The sequence below is a fragment of the Pseudorca crassidens genome, chromosome 19 (genome assembly GCF_039906515.1).
Source record: "Pseudorca crassidens isolate mPseCra1 chromosome 19, mPseCra1.hap1, whole genome shotgun sequence".
In the NCBI taxonomy this organism is placed as follows: Eukaryota; Metazoa; Chordata; class Mammalia; order Artiodactyla; family Delphinidae; genus Pseudorca; species Pseudorca crassidens.
In genome coordinates this window covers 39,210,761-39,232,445 of record NC_090314.1, presented here as the reverse complement: position 1 = coordinate 39,232,445, position 21,685 = coordinate 39,210,761, and the positions used below count along the sequence as shown (strand labels likewise).

Genomic DNA, 21,685 nt, shown 5'->3' with positions numbered 1-21,685 from the left:
GATACAAAGAACCATAGCTACACCGCATGCACACACATATACGTACACCCTAACTGAAATGAATTCTCTCTGAAGCCCGTTTGACCAGATGTCTTTGGAAGGAAGAAGGGATATAGGATTTACAAAAAGGAAAATTGCAACGATAACAGGGTAAACTTACATGCTCACTAAACTGGGAAAAAAAAAAGTTGGAGGGGAGTTGAATAATGACACCCGATGCTGAGGACTACTTTTTATAAAACAAGTGTCTTTATACATTGCCACTAACAAAGAAATGGTCGCTTTTTTTTGGAAACATCTTTCTTATCGCTCCAGTAGTCAGATGTGTTTATACTCTCTTTTGCTGTAATTCCACTTCTAGGAAGTTAATCTAAAGAAAAACATCAACAAGAAGAAAATTTGACCTATAGCCACAACACTGTTACTTAGGAAATAGTGGTAGCCAGATAAATACCTACAATTAAATCCCGTCATCTCAGTTTGAGGCAATCTTTTCCAGCCACATCACAATGACAATTATGAAGACTAGGGAACATCACAGAAAATATTTATGATAAAGTCAGTGGAAAAGAAGAGCACAAAACTGGGAGCTCACTGTGGATGGGATGAGATGAAAATTTGTCTACAAAGAGCTAAACAATGGAAAGTGAGAAACGAACAGTTCTTTGAGAGAGATATGACTATTATTGATTTGGTTTTTTGTTTGTTTACTTTAATGTTGTTATAATAAAGATTTCTGTTCCCAAAGCTATCTGTAATATAAAAATCCCAATGTAAGCCAGCCTGACAACTGCAGTAAAGATTTAACCCACTTGCGGATAATGGACCCTTAGCAACTCCTATGTTCGAGGGGCTGTATACACAGACACGTGCACCTCTAAGAATGCCATGTGTACATTGGACTTGGTCAGCCTCCCAGCCTCAACCTACAAGAGTCTTAAATGACAAGCTAAGAATTGTCCATGGTGCTTCCCAGGCCTAAGGCTCACCTCTGTTATTCTTCCAAGCCCTAAACTTGAATATTTTCAGGTGATCTATTTAATACCAATATCTGACCTTGCAGCTCCTGATCCTTGGAGATAAGACTCCAGTTGGTGAAAAAAGTTATTCAGTAGGGCCAGAGACCAAGTAAGGTCTAGGCTTTCCATGAACTAGCTCTGTGACCTTTGACCGAACTTGTTAGCATTCACTGAAAACTGACCGCTTTGGGTGCTGTGGTGGATGCCCTACACCAGAGGTCCTCAACCTTCAGGAGCGCCAGAATCACCTGGAGGGGTTTCTTGTTGATACAGAGGTTACAGGGCCTCACACCCTGTGATAAGACTCAGTAGGACTGGAGTGGGGCCCAGGAATTTGCATTCTAACAAGCTGCCAAGTGGTGTTGAAGCTGCTGACCCAGTGTGGAGGGCCACTTGCTCTACATAGATTTTGCTCAAAATAACCTTGCAAATGAAGTGCCTTAAATATTACTCCCATGAACTAAGAGGATAGAGAACTTGAGTGACTTCATCTTCTTGGTAATAAGATTACCTCCTTCTCTTTCAAGAACTGAAATATGGAATTGGTGAGACAATCCAGATACTAGTCATTTGCACTGATGTGAATACCAATACACACACACACACACACACACACACACACACACACACACACACACACATCTTCTCCTCTATTATGGAGACCCACTGCCAGCCTGCCTTCTTTTTCAATATGAACTATCTCCAGGGGTCAGTTTCCTGTTTGTTTTTTGTTTTGTTTTTCAGTCAGTGAGAATGAACTGACTTAGATGGTCAACTTAGAAACTTAGATGGTCAACTTAGAAACCTGCATGGTTTCTGCTGTCACCAGGGATCCTCAGCAAAGTGACAGCATGCACTGCTAGTGACTCCGCAGATGACCCAGGCTTTGTGGTCTCAGGCTTATCAGTGTATCCACTGGGCTGCCTGGGTGAGCTGGGTGCTGGGGGCATGCAGAGGAGCTACTGCTTTGCAGCTGTGTGCCAGCAGTCCATCTCTGTGCATCTCAGCTGTAGTATGAGGAAAATAACACTGACCTTCATCAGGTAGTGGTGAGGGTTCAATGAGCTGACACGTGTAAAGAGCACAGACTGGTACCCAACAGAGATTTTCCTGGGACTTGATGAAATGGCTCCAAACTTGACATAAAAGAGTAAAAGGGTGAAAATAGCCAGAACACTTCTGGTTGAAGCACAAAGAAACAACAAAAAAAAGAGAGGGGAGCCTTTCTTAACCAGATACCATGGCTCATTATGGTCAATGCAGTGATAAAGTAGGTGACCAATAAAAAGAAAGTCCATAAAGAGAACCACGTATGTATGACGCTATGGTATGTGATATGGCTTGTACGTCACATCAATTCAAAAATTAGGCCTGGAAAAATAGCAGTCCATATGGAAGAAAAGATTAAATTGGATCCTTACGTTACACCATACGCAAAAATCAACTGCAGATGGTTAAGTGTTAAAAATACGCCCCTGGGGCTTCCCTGGTGGCGCAGTGGTTGAGAGTCTGTCTGCTAATGCAGGGGACACGGGTTCAAGCCCTGGTCTGGGAGGATCCCACATGCCGCGGAGCCACTGGGCCCGTGAGCCACAACTACTGAGCCTGCGCGTCTGGAGCCTGTGCTCCGCAACAAGAGAGGCCGCGACAGTGAGAGGCCTGTGCACCGCGGTGAAGAGTGGCCCCCACTTGACACAACTAGAGAAAGCCCTCGCACAGAAACGAAGACCCAACACAGCGAAAATTAATTAATTAATTAATAAACTCCTACCCCCAACATCTTCTTAAAAAAAAAATACGCCCCTGAAAATTTTAATAGAAATATCTTTTGAACTTTGGAGAAGGGAAAGATTTCTTAAACAAGATACAAAAATGTTGACTCTAAAAGAAAAGAATGATACATTTTCTGTATTAAAATTAAGAGTTTTCTTTCTTAAAAAAACAACTTGAAAATAAGCTACAGGTACTTCCCTGGTGGTTCAGTGGTTAAGACTCCACGCTCCTAGTGCAGGGGGCCTGGGCTCGATCCCTGGTCAGGGAACTAGATCCTGCATGCTGCAACTAAGACCGGCGCAGCCAAAGAAAGAAAGAAAGAAAAAAGAAAATAAGCTACACATCGTAGACTATATGGCAATCCACATCCTAACAAAGGATTATATAAGAATGTATCAAGAGCTCCTTGACATCTGTGAGAGACTCTATTCTTGTTTAAAATGATTCAGAATATATTGTCCTACATCATTGGCTTTGTGCTTGGCCATGTAACCTCCTTGAGCCAACAGAATGTGAGCAGACAGGACATGTGTCATAGCTTAGCAGAAGCTTTAAAAGCATTGCAAGTGTCTTTTTCCTGGATCCTCTGCCAGGAGAATGACATATCCTAAACAAGAGCTGTTCCTTTAGCCTGAGCCCAGGAGTGGGAAGACGTGGGGCAAGGAGCTGACCCACAGGTTGGAGCAGAGATGCAACTGACCTGCAGACTTGAGAGCAAAAAGGAATATTTCTTGTTAGAAGTCACCGATTTGGGGGATGAGGTGGGGGGGTTGTTATGGTAGCGAAAGCTGACCAATATGGAAACTAGTACCTAGCAGTGGGGTGCTGTGCTACCCAAAGAATAAAATGTGTGGTTTTGGCTTTGGGGCTGAGTGACAGGCAGGGAAGTAACTACTATAGGGGGCTGGAAAACCAGCAAGCTATGTAATGTAATAGTTAAACATTTGGAAAAACTGTCACATGTGATCATTCAGAAGGCAGAAAATATACCTACTGAATTTATGGCTTTGGGAGAAGAAGTTTTGAGACAGAATGCTGTTGGTGTGAGTTACTTGTTACTAAGTACATTTCATCAGATACAAGAAAGAGGTGACAGCAGATAAGACTGGCTCATTTGCAAGCAGAATTGAAAGAGAACGTAGAAAGTGTAGAAGTTGTAGGGTTTGCATGATGGAAAGGTGCAATCATCTGTTACGTCAGCCTCTGCAGCCTGCAAAATATTCTCAAAATAGGAACTAGCTTTAGGGGCAATATCAAAACAAAGGCATGACCTGGGGTCAAGACCAAATCAAGAACATGACTGTTACTCCCTTTGTTAAGACCTCTGAGGAGATTTAGATAGTCCCAGGGAATCCTGCCAGTTGGACAACATCACTTCTTAGAAAAGAAACTGAATCTCATTAATCCTGATAGCATCCAAATACTTGGAGTTGTATCTAGAGAAGGACGGAGAGGCGTGTCTCAAAGCACATGTTGTGGCCACTGACACTTGAATTGGCTACTGACCTTTCACAAAAAGTTTTTGAGAGTTCCATCACCAAAAGTGCTGCTGGTCTGGATTAAATAAGACTGACTCTTCAGGACATAAAACAGTCTTGAGCCCCAGACTTTACAGGCAGGAAGCAGATTGATGATATTGATAAGAAAAACACAGACACCCAGAAGAAAAATGATGAAAAACAGGAACAGATATTTCACAGAAGAGGACACACTTAATGATTGATGTGATGGACAAGCGAAGAAATGTTTAACCTCATTACTGTTCAGGGCAATGCAAATCCAGACAAGAAAGAGATCTCAATTCAAAGTAATTTGACTAGCAAAAACGGGAAACTCTGACAACATCAAGTGTTGGAGGGAACATGGATCTACATGACCTCTTACACATGGCTGGTATCTTCAGGCAGCTACTTTAGAAAATGATTGAAACTGTACTCAAAACAGTGACTATCCTAAACCAGCAATTGCACTTTTTCATATAGATGTAGTAGAAGTCTTGCTCGTACAAAAATGTTCATAGCTGCACTATTTACAATGGCGACAATCTGGGAAAAACCTCAAATGCCCATCAAGAGAGAGTGGATGAATAAATAGGAGCATACTTAACCAATGGAATATTATACAGCAGTTAAAATGAACTGCGTTGGCACAGTCTGTAATATGGATATATATTAATAGAATACTACTGGCCAAAAAGTAAGTCCCTACAATTATAAACACTATGATACTCTTTATAAAGTAAAAATATATATACTTTTAGAAACACACAGATTAAGAAAAGCAAGGGAATTTGGGTTGTTGGTTACCTTGGGTTGAAGGAGTCAGGAAAAATAGTATAGAGGGAAGATACAATTAGAAGCAGGTTATTGTCAAGGTTCTAGCTTTTGTTTGGAGTGGTGGTTCACATGGGTTTGTGGCATTATCAAGAAGAGCTAGAACTTTAAAAAAGAGGGATTGTTTTGATTGCTTTTTAAAGTATTTATTTATTTAATTTCTTCGGCTGTGTCAGGTCTTAGTCGCGGCATGCGGGATCTTCATTGTGGCATGAGGGATCTTTCGTTGTGGCGTATGGGCTCTTCATTGCAGTTCACGGGCTTCTCTCTAGTTGTGTCGCATGGGCTCCAGAACGCGTGGGCTCAGTAGTTGCGATACATGGGTTTAGTTGCCCCGTGGCATGTGGGATCTTAGTTCCCCGTCCAGGGATTGAACCTGCGTTCCCTGCACTGGAAGACGGATTCTTAACTACTGGCCCACCAGGGAAGTCCCTTGATTGCTCTTTTATATTTTGTTTTGTTTTTAATTGAAGTATAGTTGATTTATAATGTTGTGTTAGTTTCAAGTGTACAACAAAGTGATTCAGTTATACATTTATATAAATGTGTGTGTGTATGTATATATGATTGTTTTTATTTAAGTCATAGACTATTAGAGTTAAAAGCATCCTTAGAAGTCAGTTAGTTCTACTTCCTTATTTCCCAAATGAGAAAACTGAGGACCAGATTGGAGAAGTGACTGACCCAAGTTACACAATTCCTGAGCGATGCAACCCAGCCTGCTCCTCTTGTAATCCTCCTACCTCAGTACTGACACGCTCAAGCCAAGGCTTCATCCTCTTTTACTCTGCCCCACATCTAACCCATCCATCAGTTCTGCTCCGCTCTGACACACCTGGGTCCATCTGCTTTGCACAGTGCCCACCCCACCCCACCCCCAGGAGCCAAAGCCAGCCTCATCTCCCACCTGGACTTCAGCCAGTGCCTCCTGACTGATCCTCCTACCTTCTCTCTTGCTCTCCAAAACACCTGTTTCCTGTACAACTGAGAGAGGAATCTTCTTTTTTAAAAAAAAAAAAAAAAGTCAGTTCTTATCTCTGAATTTCTCAGCTGTCTTCCCAAAGCACTTAGAATAAAATTCAGACTCATCATGGCTTCCCAGGCTTCACCTGAGCTGGTCCTTGACTTCCTCTCAGGCTTCATTTCCTACCATTGCGCCCCACCCCCTGCCCAAGTTTAATATGCCACTCTCACTGACTTTCTTTCTGGAATATTCCAGGCTGGTCTCTGCATGTAGCAGATGCTCCCAGTAGCCAGCTCACATGGCTTAGCTAGGCCTTCCGTCTCAGTGCATATAAGCTGCCTTCAGCCATGGAAGATCACTCTGTCCATGAGCAGGACAGGACAGAAGTGCCGGGGAGCAGGCCTCACCAGTGAGAGGCAGGAAGTAGAGTATAAATACCGCAACTCCCTTGCTCCTAGGTGAGATAACTCAGCTGTGTCTCAGCTGTGTGCTCTGTACTGTTTCCCAGAGTGTCCCTGGGGAGCCGGCCCCACGACTCACAAAGGAGCTGGCCTGATAACACGTTCTTTATCAAGTCCTTGTTTTGCTCTCCTGTTCCCTTACTCATCTTTCCTGCACCTCCCAAATAGATTACTTTCTTTAAATCTTTGTCTTGGGTCTTATTCAGAGGGTAGTGTTAAGATACCACATTAGGCCTTTGCACTCACCATTCTCCCTGCCTAGAATATTCTACCCCTCCAGGTCTCAGCTCAAATGCCAACTCTTTAATCTCCCCTCTGGTCATATCCCATTGTTATATGTCTTCATTGACTTATCCTATCAGAAATTATCTTGTTTATATAATTAACTGAAAAATTATGTCTCTCCCAGGGTGTTAGCTCTACAAGGCAAGTGCCTTGTGTATCTTGGTTCCCAGCACATGGGAGAGTGATTGGCACACAGTAGGCACCCTTTAAATATCTGTTGACTTAGTTAATGAGTATTTTTTTGCTGGGAGGGATGTCAAATACTGCATCAAGAGTAGGATTTACAGTAGCTGTTTGAATTTATGCATTTCTAATTGGCAAACGAATTGCTGGCATGTAAATGGATACTGCAACTGTGTTTTTGAGTGGTTGATTCTCTTTAGTGAGTTACCCTGCTTCCAACTACTTTAAAGTGCTCTCAGTTGCTGTGCTAATTACAAATCCTGATAAACTCTCCATTAACGTGTATCTTCGAAGAAGCTTCAACACGATAATACTGTTAGAAGGATTTATATATGGTTGGAAGTAAGAGAACCACATTTATTTAATAACAGTCTTGAATTCATCTTGCCTTTCCACTGATGTACCTGAACAAGTGCAACTGGACTACACTTACCTGCTTGCTTATTTACACAGGTGGGATGTTGGCAGAGGCTTGCCCTGGGGAAGTAGAGATGTGGAGGCCAGAAAGAAATTCCATACACAGTCTTGGAGAAAACTTATTTCTTATGTGGCCTTGGCCCATCTCATGCTCACCTGGCATAAACCTGCTTCAGCATGGGACAAGCAGTCTTTGGACCCATAGGGCCCAACCCTTTCCTGGGGGCATTTGGGTAGAGGCGTGTGTGTGTGTGTGTGTGTGTGTGTGTGTGTGTGTGTGTGTGTGTGTGTGTGTAGTATTAATTTCTATGCACCTTGATTTCCTCATTTGTCAAATATATAGATTTATAGCAACTATTCCATACCTTGTTGTGAAGCTTAAATGAACACATGGGTGTAAGGGACCAAAGAAGCCACAAATAGCTATGAACACATAAGGGACTATTTTGGTAACTATTGTTGGAGACAGTCCTGTCTATGTGGGACATGACTCAGTAGTCAAGTTGTAGCTGCTAGGCCCCATGAAACGGCCTGAACATTATGGAAGAATGCAAAACTCAGTCTCAGAGTTGGGATGAGACATTGTGGAAAGGCAGGATTTTCAGACTCCTGGAAGGTTGTACAGTTAGGAAAATGGCCTGAGGGGGCTGGGACTGCCTAAGGGAACTTCTGAGCCTGGGAATATGTGTGTGTGTGTGTGTGTGTGTGTGTGTGTGTGTGTGTGTGTGTGTGTATCATTGTATGCACATGAGAGCATGTGTGGATCTGAATGTGAAGGCTTAGATTTTAGGTAAAAACACAGGGTAGATGAGGTTAAAGTCTCAGGATAAAGAAGCAGGACCTGATGGGGTCTTCCTGGGACAGCCCTCCCCATGTCCTGGCCTGCCTCTTGTTTGTGGAAAAGCCTTCGTCTCCCAGGCCTCTGTTGGTCACAACAGGGTGGCTCAAGAGTTAATGATTGGAAGAATGTGAACATGTATAACAAAAGACAGCAGCTGGGTCAGGAGAACAGGTAATAATTTAAACAATAGATCAGCCATACAGTAGAGTCACAGAATCTTTAGTTCTTCCCTGAAGAACATAAATGACAGTACCTGACACACATTCCTGAGCTGTTTCACAGATACTAAAACCCCCACCAGATGGAAGGAGTTAACTGCATGATGACCATTACATGTAGCCCCCAGACCAGTTGGAACCAGAAGGTTGATGATGTTGACTCCAGAATGCATCACCACCAATCAATCAGAAGGATGTCTACGAGCTGATCAAGCACTTCACAACTCTCTCCCCCTGTCTTTGAAAACCTTTCCCCAAAAGCCAGTGGGGACTTCAGGCCTTTTGAGCATTAGCCACCCATACTCTTTGCTTGGCCTTGCAATAAATGCTGCACTGTCCTTCACCACAACCCAGCATCAATAGATTGGCTTTACTGCATTTGGATGAATGGACCCAAGTTTGGTTCGGTAGCATCAGGTTCCACTGAGACATGGGCCAGCTCATTAGTTCACCTACACATTCTTCAGCAGGATCATATGCCTGTGTTAAACCAGGAACTCAGAGTCTAGACAGGAAGGCAGTCTCAGGAACAGACAAATTACATTATAAGGCAGTCTGTGCAAGCACAGAGGGAAAAGCACGGTGCCTGGGGTCCAGGGAAGACGGAGGATTGGGAGAAACAAGAGAAGGGTTCACAGAGGAGGTGATTTTGAACAAGAGTGGAACTTACCACGTGAAACAAGAGTTGAAGTTTATTCCCCTTAAAGAAAGGAGCATGTGCAAAGACCAGGGTGTGTCTGGCAGAAGGGTGTGGAATCCAGTCCAAGGGCACAGAGTGTATATATGGGGTTACAGGTGGTGTTGGTTGTGGCCAGATTAGGAGGCAGATTGCAGGACAAGCTAAGACGTTGGGCAGCACCCAGGGGTGAGTCTCTACCAAGAGGTGGTGCAGAGTACTGGTTCAGGATTGAAGCCAGACTGTCGGCATTGGAATCCCACCTTCCCAGCGACTAGCTGAGTAATCTTGGACAACTTCTCTGTGCCTTGGTTTCCTCATCTGTACAATGGGTGTTAATAATAATGACTACTTCCAGGACCATGAGGAAGACTAGACAGCTGAACACACATGAAGTGCTTAGAGTAGCTTGACACACGTGAAGTGCACAACGTAACGTTAGCTAATAACCGCTGTTATTCCACGGAGGGCCAGGGGAACATCAAGATTAAGGGAGGAACAGAGGACCAGGAACCTCTAACCAAGTCTAGAAGTAACAGCAGAGTGGTTGGAGGAAAACCATGAGGGCCACCTGTCATAGAAGCCATGGCAAGAGGATGTTTCCAGAAGGAAGGGCCAACAGGGTCAAGGGTGCCGAGATGTCAGGCAAGATGACAGCCAAGGGTGCCATGGATTTAGCAATAAGGAGGCCACCGTTGACTTTAGCCATTGCAGTTTTGGGGACGTGGTAGAGACAGAGGCCAGTTTGCAGTATATTGAACACATGGGTTGGGAGGAACGGGGGAGAGTGGCGCCAACTCTTCCAGCTGTTTGGCTGGGAAGGGACGCAAGTGAGAGGCAGCAGAGGTAGAGGGACGGTGAGGTCGATAACCACGTGCTTTGCCAAATACCCACTGCATCCCGCCATTGTCTCCTATGAGGTTCACAATCTCCGGTCAGCTAAGCAGGAGAAAGAGCAGAAAATATAAGTCATAAATGAGGACACGTGTATAGACAGATCAAGAATGGCAGAGCTGGGAGAAAGGCCGGCTACCCATTTCCTCTCCCTTTTCATGATGTGATTGTGGGCAAGGGGGGACTGGGCAAGAGGGTGGAGGATGCTCAGTGCCGTCTACCTGCTTTACCACACCTGGATGTAAAGGACCTATCTCTTGAAGGTGGATGGAGGAGGTGGCAGAAAAGGCTGGTGACAGATTCCTTTAAACTAACATACGCTGGGTGCCCAGTATGTCCCATCCTACTGAATCACATCATATCCAGGTGGTGGGAGAAATATTTGGTTGAAATTGGTTCCAGCTAGAAACGGGAGGCAAGAGGGCTCCCACATCAGCAGAGGCAACACTGTCTATTTTTCACTGCTGCCCCTCTCTGCAACCCCTTCTCTGACACTTTAGATAGGTCTGGTCTTCCTTGACTCTGCAGCTGGGGAGTTGCGGGTGGGAGTGGCTTGCAGGTTGATGTGTCACTTAAAGCAGCAATGATTGTGGGAAGTAAAATGCGTCCTTCTGATTTGTTTGGGAAATGTCTTTATGCCAAGGGCTTTGGAACGATAAAACCATAATGGTGGGATTTTGGAAAATCATTTTCCAAACCAGGGCACAGGAGACCCAAAGTGGGATATTTCAAGGAGAAAACCAATGGATGCCTGTCCAACATGAAGCAGAAACATGGCAGGAGGGCTGAGAGGCGCAGGGCAGCCTTCATGGCATATGACTTGTGCAGACTCTGCTGTTGCATGCTTGAAATTTTTAGTTTTTAAACAAGACCCCTCATTTTATTTTGCACTGGACCCTGCAAATTATGTGAACCTCCTGGTCAGGGCCGCAGGCTTGGTGGAACACATGGCCTGCAGACTTCAGCTAGGTCTGGCAGGCAGCAGCCCTGACTTCAGATGCTCCCCACGTGAACCTGGCTCCTGAAACTCACCCACCCTTGGGAAAGCTGGGCCAGCCAGCAGGAGTTGAGAAAGAACCTGGCCAATTTGCAGTCAGCTCTTAAGAGCAGCTGTAAAGATGCCTCAGACAAACCGAGCAGGGAGGGAGGAAACACAGAACAGTCCTGGAAACCACGATAATGAGCAGGGCTCTGTGCTGCAAGCCTTCTGACACATTTCCATATTTAGTCCTCACAATGGTCCTAGTACAGAGGCACTGGGATCTCAGTTTTAGGGATAATGACCCAGAGGTTCAGGAAGATGATCAGAATTGATGGTGCTGGTAAGCGGTGACCTGGATTAAAATGCAGGTGTCTGGATCCCAAGTCCAGTGCTTTTCCTATCACACTAGAGGATAGAGGTGAAGGCCAGGGGACCCAGATGTCCAGGCTGTGCTGTCTAGCATATCCCAGGCCTGGCTCCAGTTCTGAGCTAAATGCACTCTCTGTGACCAGTTCAGCTCACTCCAGAGCCCATGAAGCCAGACCTGGCAGTGGAGGTGTCTCTTTGGGTGGCCAGGTCTAAGCTGAGTCTGAGAGCCTGGCCTAAAGGGCAATGAAGGAAGAGCATCCCTGCTCAGGCTCCCCTGGGCTCCCAGAGCTGTGGCCCCAAGAGGAACTGGGAAGTTGGTGGTGAGCAGAGGTGGGACCCAGGCGTCCACCTACTACTTCAGGGGAAGAGGGCTCCTCAGGGGACTTTCCTAGCAGCATGTGGGCGTGTTTGCTGAATCATGGGTGACCTTGTTGATGTTGGTGGGTATATTTTGGGGTCAAACTGTTGCCACTTCCTGCCCCTGCGTCCTTGCTCTGTTGGGTGGAAAAGCTGGGGCTTTTTTCTTCTGCCATTCCCTGCAAAGTTGGCATCGTGCCCTGGCCTCCAGGTGGGCTGCAGGAACCCTGCAGGGCTTTCCAGCATCCCAGGGGCCCCGATCATGCCCAGCTTCTCTCTCTGATCATAGCCCAGCTCTCTGGTCCTGAGCATAAAGCCAGAAAACCACAGAGAAGGAGCCCTATCTGGGAGTTAAGGTGGGTTATCTTCAGGGCTCTGTCACGGGGTCCCCATGCGACAACTCGCTTTTCCTTTCTGGGCTTCCGGCTCCTCAGCTGTAACGTGAGATGGCCCACCCCAATTGTCCTGAGTGTCCTGCTGAGCGCTGGGGGGATGTGGCACACACCTGACCCACGCTGACCCCCGAATACACCCACAGAGACTTGGCAATGTGGCTATTTTTGGTCCAGGGCCGAATGGCTCAAGAACCACAAAACTGAGGCTACAAAACATTCTGAATCTAAGCCTGTGTGTTGCCTATCAGGCTTCTTTGAGTTTCTGGCTTCCTGGGAGATTTCTAAGTTTCAGATGACCCTGGCTCCTAGGGTGGGTGGGATCTAAATGCCTCAGGGACTTGGATCAGCCCTTATTAGGCTCTTTGCCCTCTATCCTCATCAGAAAGGGCAGGGAGCCCTCCCCAGCAGGCTCTCTCAGTACAACAGGCCTGATCCGAAAGGCCAGTTCCACCTCGGATGGACGAGGGGGCTGTTTAGGGTGTAGATTGTGGGCAGGGCTCTATCTGCCCTTAGGGACCCAGAATATCATTTCATGCCAAACCAGAGAAGGTCTCAGTAGCCATCCAGGCTAGAGGGAAGTGGTGGGATTGGATTTTCTGGGGGGCCCTTTCGAGATACTCCAACTACCTTGAACTCAGAATACAAAGGTCCGCAGTGAGGTTCAAGCACGTGTCTTTGGATAAAAGCTTCCCGAATGATCCTAATATGAATCCCATTTCCGGGTAAAGAGTCACTGATTTAGGCCAACTTGCCCACATTTTAGGTGGGAGAACTGATGCCCAGAGGCAGGAAGTAACCTGCTCAAGGTCCCACAGAAAATGAGCGGCAGAGCTCAGAAATCCTAATTTTTCACCCTCTTTCTACAGAACCCCACCTCCGTCACCTCTCCTGGACTCCTTCAAACTTCCCAGTCTGACTGCCTGCTTCCAGTCACTGTCCTGCAGCCTCTAGCACAAGCCCTCAGCACAAACCACACATCTGGCCGCACCCCTGTCCCAAGCAAAAGATTACTTAAGGCCTTCCCTCCACTGACAGCAAGCTTAGGTCCCAAGGTCTGAGCCCAGAAACAGGATCTTGTGAAACCCAGCCCAGGTCCTCCTGGCTCCATTTCCAGCCCCTCTCTGCAGGCCTTCCTCACCCCCGCATGCCCTGAAGACATCAGCCTCCACACCAGCTATTAGCATGCCATCAAACAATTGTTTGATTTTCCTTAAGAGATACAGCGCGTTTCGTTTTCACACAAGCCTATGAGCGGGTATCATTATTATTCCTGTTTGGAGATGAGGCTGGGAGGTTAAGAAAGGGAAAGAAGTCCCACCAGTGGTGCACAGAGGAGCTGGGCCTGGGGGCCAGGCAGAGCCCACCCTTGTAACCACACACAATGTACCATCCAGGCCCCTGCCCAGGGGAAATCCCACCTTCATCCTTCCAGGCCCAGCCAGTATTCCACACTGCACCCCAGTGAGCTCTCCGCTCCCCTAGAGTGGGCATGTGCAGAGTCTAGTCTGCATATTATAGCAGCCTTGACCATCTGTGCCCACTTACTGGTTTGCGTATCTGTTTCCCTCTGGAGGCCCTGACTCTGTGGTCAGCTCTCCTCTCTCACCTGACTGCCCATGCACAAAGTGGGCCCTCAGAAGATGTTTCCTGAGTGAATGAGTGAAGGAATGAATGAATGACCACATCAGGAACTGAGACCTGTCACCAGCATCCTGTGTGTGGAATGGTGCCCATCAGCACAGTCGGAAAATGGCCCATCCATGCTAGAGGGTCCAGGGGGGTATAAACAAGCCCAGGGTTTGGGCCAGAGCTTCTCATCCTAATTCTGTCACTTGCTACTTGTATGACTCCTGTCACCTCCAGGACTTCTGTTTCTCATCTGCGGCTGGGGGATGACGAGAATGATGTGAAGACCTCTCCTTCCGCCTGCTTTAGCAACAGTCACTACGCACCCACCCTGGGTGGGGCGCTGGGACATGAAATGAGGACCACGACAGGGACTGCTGCTCCCCGGGAGCTTCCAGAAGAGGGAGGGGTGTGGACCACCAGGCAGTCACAAGATTGGCTTTGCTGCTGTGGGGCGTGAGCCTGCTTCATGCTGGGAGCTCAGATGGGGCAGCCTGCAGGAGATCTTCCAGATAAAGCTGGAGCAGGCGGCCCAGGCAGAAGGGGCAGTGACGCCCCAGCACAGGTGCGCAGAGCAGTAACAGTGCCGTGCGGCTAGAGCTCTGTGGGCCACGGTGTGCGGGACTACGTGAGCCGAGCCGAGACATTTGTACTTCACCTCCGCACAGCAGGCTGAGTTGTCACTCTGGAGCTCCACGGCTGTGGACGCGAATTGAAAAACTGGTGACTGTCACTGCTGTGACATTCTTTGGGCATCCCCAGGGTCTGCTGTTGCTATAAGAGATGCTTGATGCCTCGTTCACTTTGTTGCTGAGAGCTGGATAACAGAGGCCTCCTGAAAAGAACAAAAGGTGCTGAATGTTAGAAGACAGTGTACAAGGGAACCCAGGCGGAGGGTAAGAGTCGCTGGAAAACAAAAGAAACGGTTTTTAATTCAAAGATGTTTGGGTGCTGGAGGCACTGTGGCTGGACTTGCACTTATAGGAGGCAGCTGGGGACGGGTGCGGAGGTGAGGATGGAAGAGAACACTGTGCTCCTGTGGGTGACAACAGAAAGCCTGGCCTGGGCGTTGGGCAGCACAGGATTAGAGAGGAAAGAGACCAGGAAGGGGGTCCCAGCTAGGGAGGTGGCAGCACTGCCTGGTTCCTGTGATGAAGCCTCAGATGGTCCAGGATTAATGGGTAGAGGGGGGAGGGGTGCAGTTTTATTGAGCACCTACTATGTGCCAGGCCCCATGGTAAGCGCTTCCGTATACTCTGCAGCTCATAGGACACAAGGTCTCTTCTCGAGCACTAAACACAGTTCCCAGTACCTGCCTCCTGCGGTGAGCTGTAAGCCCCACAGGGGCAGGACAAGTGTCTGTCTTGTGTCTGCTGTGTCCTCAGGACCTGTCATATTTTAGGTGCTCCACAATGATTTTGAATGATCCAACTTTCTTTTCCTCTCCCTCCTTCCTGCCCTCTTTCGTTTTCTCCCTCCCTTCCCTTCCTCTTCCCTTGTTCCAAGATAAGGTGAGACATCTCATTTAATCCTTCAAATAGCCCAAAGTTAGGCTGTGGTTTGAGGAGTTTATTTTGAAAACATTGGGGAGAGTTTTACCAGATCCAGTCGGTAGTGGATTTTACAACGAAGGAACTAAAGTTCAGAAGTGTTAAGTTACTTGCCTAAGGTCACACAGCTAAAAAGTAGTGGGGCTGAAATCTGACACAGTTACCTCTGAGGGCAAACACGCTTCCTCCCGAAGTGAGGGAACTAAGGAAACTTGGCCCCAGAGATGGACAAAGTGAGGCCAGTATTGCTGCAGCTGTGCAATGCCAGGAAAATGACTCCTTCCTCCACCTGCATGGGTTTCTGTGTCCTGGTCTGAAGAATCAGGCTGAGATGTAACTGGAGGGGAAGCAGGCAGGACCAGGCTCCAGGACCCCCAGGCCAGCAGGGCTGAGGCAAGAATCTGGGGCCACTCCAGGAGGAGATGATCTTAAGATGAACCCGCACCAGTTGAGCTCTGTCTGACCTCTACCCATCCGCAGTAAATTGGTCCCTACTTCACAAAAGGTGACTAATAAGAAAACCTCTCGAGGGGTGAGATAGGGAGGGTGGTAGGGAGGGAGACGCAAGAGGGAAGAGATATGGGAACATACGTACATGTATAACTGATTCACTTTGTTATAAAGCAGAAACTAACACACCATTGTAAAGCAATTATACTCCAATAAAGATGTAAAAAAAATTTTTAAAAAAAGAAAACCTCTCTACAGGCACATACTGGTTTTCAAACTTCTAACTAAGAAAAGGGTAGTTCACATGAGAAACTGGTTCAGTGTCGAGGCTGGGAGCTTTTCTTACCTTTCCCTCAACTATGTAGTTCTGATCCATCACAGTCAAGGCCATGGAGATTTTATTGAGTTATTACTTGGCCCGTGCTTTGTGCCAGGCTTAGAGAAGAAGAGATGGCGTGGGGCTGGGGGCGGGACCCTGTGGGACACTAGGTTTCCATGCAATTGGAGCCTCTGGCCAGTTCCTTCTGGGGCTGCGGGAGCTGGGAAGGGGGAGGCATGACTAAGTCTTTCTGTCGCCTCTTTTCCTGTCCTGGGCTCGTGGTAGCCGCAGTGAGGGGGAGCATGGGAAGTGAGCAGCTGGAGGGGCAGCCCTGTCCTGGTCTCGAGTGGGCCGGGCAGCATCCCCGGGAGGAGGGGAGAGCAAAGTATTTCCTGGGTGGCGACCTGGCCCCTCTCTGTGTCCCAAGTGAGTCTAAAGGATCTAAGGTGACATTTGACCAACTAGCCACATGCCTTTAATCTCCTTCCTCTTTGAGACCCCACTAAAACGACAACCAAGGAATAAAAAAGTATCAGTCTGCGAGGACAAAGAAAATAGGAGAGTGACAACAGTGTCTTAGTGATTTCAACTGCTTTAAGTACTTTTTGGGCGGCAGGAAGCAGCTGGCCAGGTGAAAGAATTGATGGAGCAGGTCCTTAGTGAAAGTGTGTGGTCCTTACTGACAGTGTGTTCCCAGAGGTGGCCACACGCGGTGGTCAGATGACCAGATGCCTTGGCATCCACTGTTCCATCTGTGCAACGGAGTCTCGGTATGACCTTGGCAAAGGCAGTTTCTGCTTTCTGAGGCTCGTTTGTTCCCCATCTGTAATAGAAAGAGACCGTACTAGATTCTTATCTGCTGGTGCCTGAATTACCTGGAGTTTTCCTCCCCTGCCCCTCAACACGTATAGGCACATGTGTCTTGATGTTGCTTCAGAAACGGGGCGAAGGTATTTTTGCATTTTTTGCTCTCCCAGGACACTTTCAGAGCCACTGCTGCAGATGGTCTCCAAGGGAGTTTTCAACTCCAACACGCCAGGACTCCCACGCAGGTGTTAGGATGGAGAATACACGGAATGGAGGGGTTGTAAGGATGTAAGACCTTCATGTGGGAGATCCAGGCACAGAGGGGCTTCAAAGGAGGCTGAAGGCCTATCTGTGGGGACAGCAGAAGGGCCTTTACAGAGACAATGACATTTGCAATGGATAGAATTCACAGAGGGAGACAAGGAGGAGGGCCCTGCAGGTGGAGGTTACGGTGGCAGCAAATCCCGGAGATAAGAAAGCATGTGACCTGTTCAGAGACTTGCAAATATTGCAACATGCGGGAATCCATGGAGACATCACGTGAGCACGAATGGCCAGGTCAGCAGCTTGCACTTCATCCCATTGACCATGGGAAGCTATCACGTTGGCCTTGTGATTTTAACACACGGATATGGCCCAGCTACTTTTTCTTGAGCACCTGCTAGTGTTACTTACTCCACGCACTGCACACCATGTCTTCCTGACCTGGCCACTTGGTCGCTGGACAGTCACACATCTCTCCAGCCATTTCCTCACTCCGGGCACTGTCCTCCACGCCTCGCTGTCCTTACACAAGCTCCTTCCTCTGTGGAGAGGCCGCCTTCCACTTCAGCCTTCCTGCGGGAGACTCTGCTTGAAGAACATTCCCCTGGGAGGCCTCTCCCCTGTGGGCAGCTCCCAGCCTGCCCTGCGCCCTCCATATGGCACGTCCACTGCTGTCCTTACACCAACTGGCTTTTCCTTATTTAGCTGTGATGCAATGGCTTGCATGTCATCGGTAGCTGTCTTCCCTGGGGCTAACCAAGGCCCAAGAACAGGGCAAGTGATTGAAAAGTGTTGAGTGATTGAAAAAATAGAAATTGCAACTATCTGGGCCAGGCCCTTGACAGAATGGATCTTATTGAATGCTCCTCGGTCACCTGTGAGATACGAGTTACTCTTTCCATCTTGCACAGGAGATGTGACTCGGGCGAGTTTATGTATCCGCTGATTTGCAGAACTGGGATTCAAACCCATGTGTGTCTCAGTGCTGGTGCAGAGCTCTTCTGCTCTACCATGTTCCTGGGACAGTAGCTCCGTCCCTGGATGGAAAGACGTGACATCAGAGGAGCCACAGACAGGCCACTTCCTCTCTTTCACCTTTTTCCACGTCCCGTTCAGCTGGGACAGCTTCTACTCAGCCTCTCAAGATCCGTATCTGTTCCTGCGCTTAGGGAAGTTTCCCTACACCTCTCACACCACCCAGGGGAGGTAAGGAAAGGAGTTTTCCATGTGGTCACTGGATGTGAGTAACCACCTCTTCTTCCTGTGACTTCCCCACCTCTGCACTGGGGCTTGGAAAACCCCACCCATGTCTTCTAATAAAAGCTCTGGGTACTGCAGGATGGGCCAGAGGACAGCTCTTCACTCCACCAGACTCCTTGAGGGACTCCTTCCAGGGAGGCCTGAGCTGGACGTCCCGAGATGAAGGTCATCACCTCCGCTCTGGTGTGCCTGCTGCTGGCCGGGGCATGGCTACAGGATGTGGATGCCAAGAGCAGTGAGTTTGGCTGGAGTCACTTTGCTCCTCCTTGGGGAGGGCGGAGACGCCGGCAGGTGCTCTGGGGCTGGGGGCAGGCTCACCCCTTCACCTCCACTCCTCCAGAAAGAATTCTCCCTGAAGACGAGGAAGGGAGGACTTGCTCGGGGGCAGGGGGACAGCAGGAGAGCCATAAGCCTGGGGCCAACACAGACCGCTGAGCAGCTGGCTTCAGCCAAAGGAGGCCAGCCTCGTCCAGACCCTGCGGACTGATGGAGGGCAGCTGTGAGGTCATTGAGGCCAAGCTGGAGGCCTGAGGTCCAGAGGAGGGACTGACTGGGGTCTCGCCTCCACAGTGTAACAGATAACGGGCAGAGTCTGAGGTCAGGATCTGGGGCTTTAACAGTTGGCTAACCTTGGGCAAGTTACTATACCTCCCAAACTCTGGTTTCGCTATCAGTAAGATGGGTTTGATCATGCCTACCCTCTAAGGCTGATGAGAGAATACTGACCTAACAGCAGACATATGGAAGGGGCTTTGCAAACGGTCAAACTAGGAGGAAGGAGCCAGGATTGAAATGCAAGTCTTTTGAAGGTGGGGTGTGTGTAGGGGGGGTTACAAACCGGCAGAGTGGGAGTTGTGGGTCAGAGCTGAGAGGACCAGGGTGGAGGGTGAGGTTGGGATTGCGTGGAGCTGATCAGTTCCTGGAAGCTCTTGCCTGGTCATTTCATCAGTCTGAGCTCCTAAAACAGTCCCTAATCCTGCCCCAAATAGTGGACTGCTGTTGAATCAGACTCACAGGGTCTCAGGGCCCTTGAACCCAAATGTAAGGACAGAACCATACCCTAGTGGTGGGATGTCAGAACTAGAATAGCCTTTCGAAATCAGTCTAAAGAGTCTTGCTTTTCAGCTGGGAAGTCTGGGGCCCAGGGGAGGGCTCATCTTGACCAAAGCCACACAGCTGTTTTGTGGGGAGCTGGGATCTGAACCCCAGTGTCCTGACTGCCTAAATACAGAACTGGGTGGCTGATGAGACACTAGTGCCCTTTGGATGGGATCCCAAAGCCTGAGCCTGTTCTGGAAGGGTTTTTTGTTTTTGCTTTTTTCCCCATCCTGGATGAGAGGAACTCAGTCCAGCTTGAGAAATGGATGCAAACCATTTTTGCGCTTCTCTTCTAGTGCATGTGCCATCCTCCAAGTGTTGTTTCACACTGGTGGAGAGAAAGATGTCCCTGCAGAGCATCCAGTGTTACAAGAACACCAGCTCCACCTGCTCCTACAAAAACCATCTAATGTGAGTGGTTGTATCTTCTTCCATCCTTGACTCCCTTCTCCAGAGGACAGAGAGCGGCCGCCCTGGAATTAGAATAGCAGACGCTAGATGGCGATGTTCCACCGGATTAAGGTTTTTTAACCGAACTAGTGAGGAGGCCAAAACCTGGGCGCAGAGCTGAGAGTGGGCGCTAGGACGAACACCTGTGTTCCTGCAGTGACATGAGTTTCTTGGAGCTGCAAGGCGCCAAGTGTTATATCTTAATATTTTATGCCCAGAGCTTAAAAGCTCCAGGTACTACTGGGTGATGGTAAGAGTGAGGGGCTCTCAGATAGTTCCTGCTTCTGGATTTGCCAACCTATAGTCTTGAGTGACTCTGGACAGGTAAGTCTTCTGAACTTCCTTATCTGGGTAGCCCCTCTGCACTCCTGACCTGTGAAGTGGGGTAAACACGATAGCTGCATCACAGGGTCGTTATGAAGCTCCAGGGAGGTAGCTTACACTTGCCACTCAGTGTCTATAAGGCACTTTCGTGTATATTACTATCTCATCTAACTCTCTTGGTGCACACATTTTCATTATTGTGAAAACTGAAGTTCAGGGAATTGGAGAGATTTGTCTAAGGTCTTGCAGATAATTAAAGGCAGAATTGATCTACGGTTTTGGACAATAGCCAAGTTTGGGAGGTGGGTAGATCAGAAAAGAAACACACACACACACACACACACACACACACACACACACACACACACATCCAAGGCAATGACTAGGGGTCCCGGATGGACACAGACACATGAAAAGATGGAGCAGGTGGGCCCTCAGAGATGTTCTGGGAGGGGAATTTTCCATGTTAGCAGATCCTCAGAATGTCGGCAGCCTTCGCTCTACCCTGATACAATGAATCCGCAAAAGGGGTCCACGAAATGAAATTTTTAAAGCCCCCCATCCCTTGCCCCTGAAGTTTGGGTGTTCCTCCCAGCGTACAAACTGTAGGTCTTACGCAACGACTTCATTTTATAGGCCCCGGGAGAAAAGCTTAGGGGCACCCAGGAGCAATGAGGGGGTGAGGGGACTTGTGTGTGGCAGCCGGGGGGTGGCTCAGGTGACTTAGCCCTTCCTTTGTTCTCTGCCTACAGATTGAAGCTGAACGGAGGCCGAGAGGCCTGTGTCTCACAGACAAAATCGTGGGTTCGGGCTTATTTAAAAAGGATAAACCCCTGCCAGTGAAAGGAAATATGAGCTGATTCCTTTCCATCCTGGACTCTGGACACCGTGTGGCTTTACCTGTCCCCTCAACGCCCAACCCTACACCAGTCCTTCTGCCCCAACTTTGCCGGGTCACGCCAGAGGGTCTGCTGGGTCCTGTTAAGATATGTTGTCGCACTTTATATAGTTAAATTCTAGAATCTTCAACTTCTGCCTCCCTGTGCCTCTTGGACCCCACAGGGATTTCAGGGTGCAAAGCTGATTGACATTGAGGAGATGGGGTCAGGGGCCGGAGAAAAGGAAACATGTTGGACCAGGTGCCAGGAGAACTGACTTCTCATCATAGGAGCCAATAAATGACTTACGTCTCTCAGCTGACTGCCTTTGTCCTGGGGGATAAGCGTCGACTCTGGGTTGTGATGTAGATTCCCTGTGGGGCTGGGTCCCCATTTGGATGCAGGATGTTCCCCATCACCCCCGCCCACTCTGCGCTGCCCAGAGGGTTCAGAGGCTGATGATATCCAAAAGTTGCCCTAGCTGGATGGGGT

The 21,685-nt window shown here is 48.2% G+C and overlaps 1 protein-coding gene and 1 long non-coding RNA gene across 3 annotated transcripts; one reads left to right on the top strand and one right to left on the bottom strand.

Annotated features, from left to right (window-relative positions):
* Nucleotides 1–220: 220 nt before the first annotated feature.
* Nucleotides 221–3,075, bottom strand: LOC137212038 (uncharacterized). Its single transcript, XR_010937323.1, has 2 exons — nt 2,054–3,075; nt 221–370 (listed from the first exon to the last, which is right to left on the bottom strand). It is a non-coding gene; the product is annotated as an uncharacterized lncRNA (long non-coding RNA).
* Nucleotides 3,076–17,741: 14,666 nt separating this feature from the next.
* On the top strand, nt 17,742–21,344 carry LOC137212726 (C-C motif chemokine 1-like). Of its 2 annotated transcripts, XM_067716468.1 has the most exons (4): nt 17,742–18,389; nt 18,522–18,678; nt 19,838–19,952; nt 21,068–21,344. In XM_067716468.1, exons 2-4 carry the CDS (start codon nt 18,603–18,605, stop codon nt 21,156–21,158), a joined length of 282 nt encoding a protein of 93 aa, XP_067572569.1. In that variant the 5' UTR covers nt 17,742–18,389; nt 18,522–18,602; the 3' UTR covers nt 21,159–21,344. The 2 variants fall into 2 exon arrangements, with proteins under 2 accessions (XP_067572569.1, XP_067572570.1); XM_067716469.1 differs by lacking the exon at nt 17,742–18,389 and having other exon boundaries at nt 18,421–18,678.
* Nucleotides 21,345–21,685: the final 341 nt, after the last annotated feature.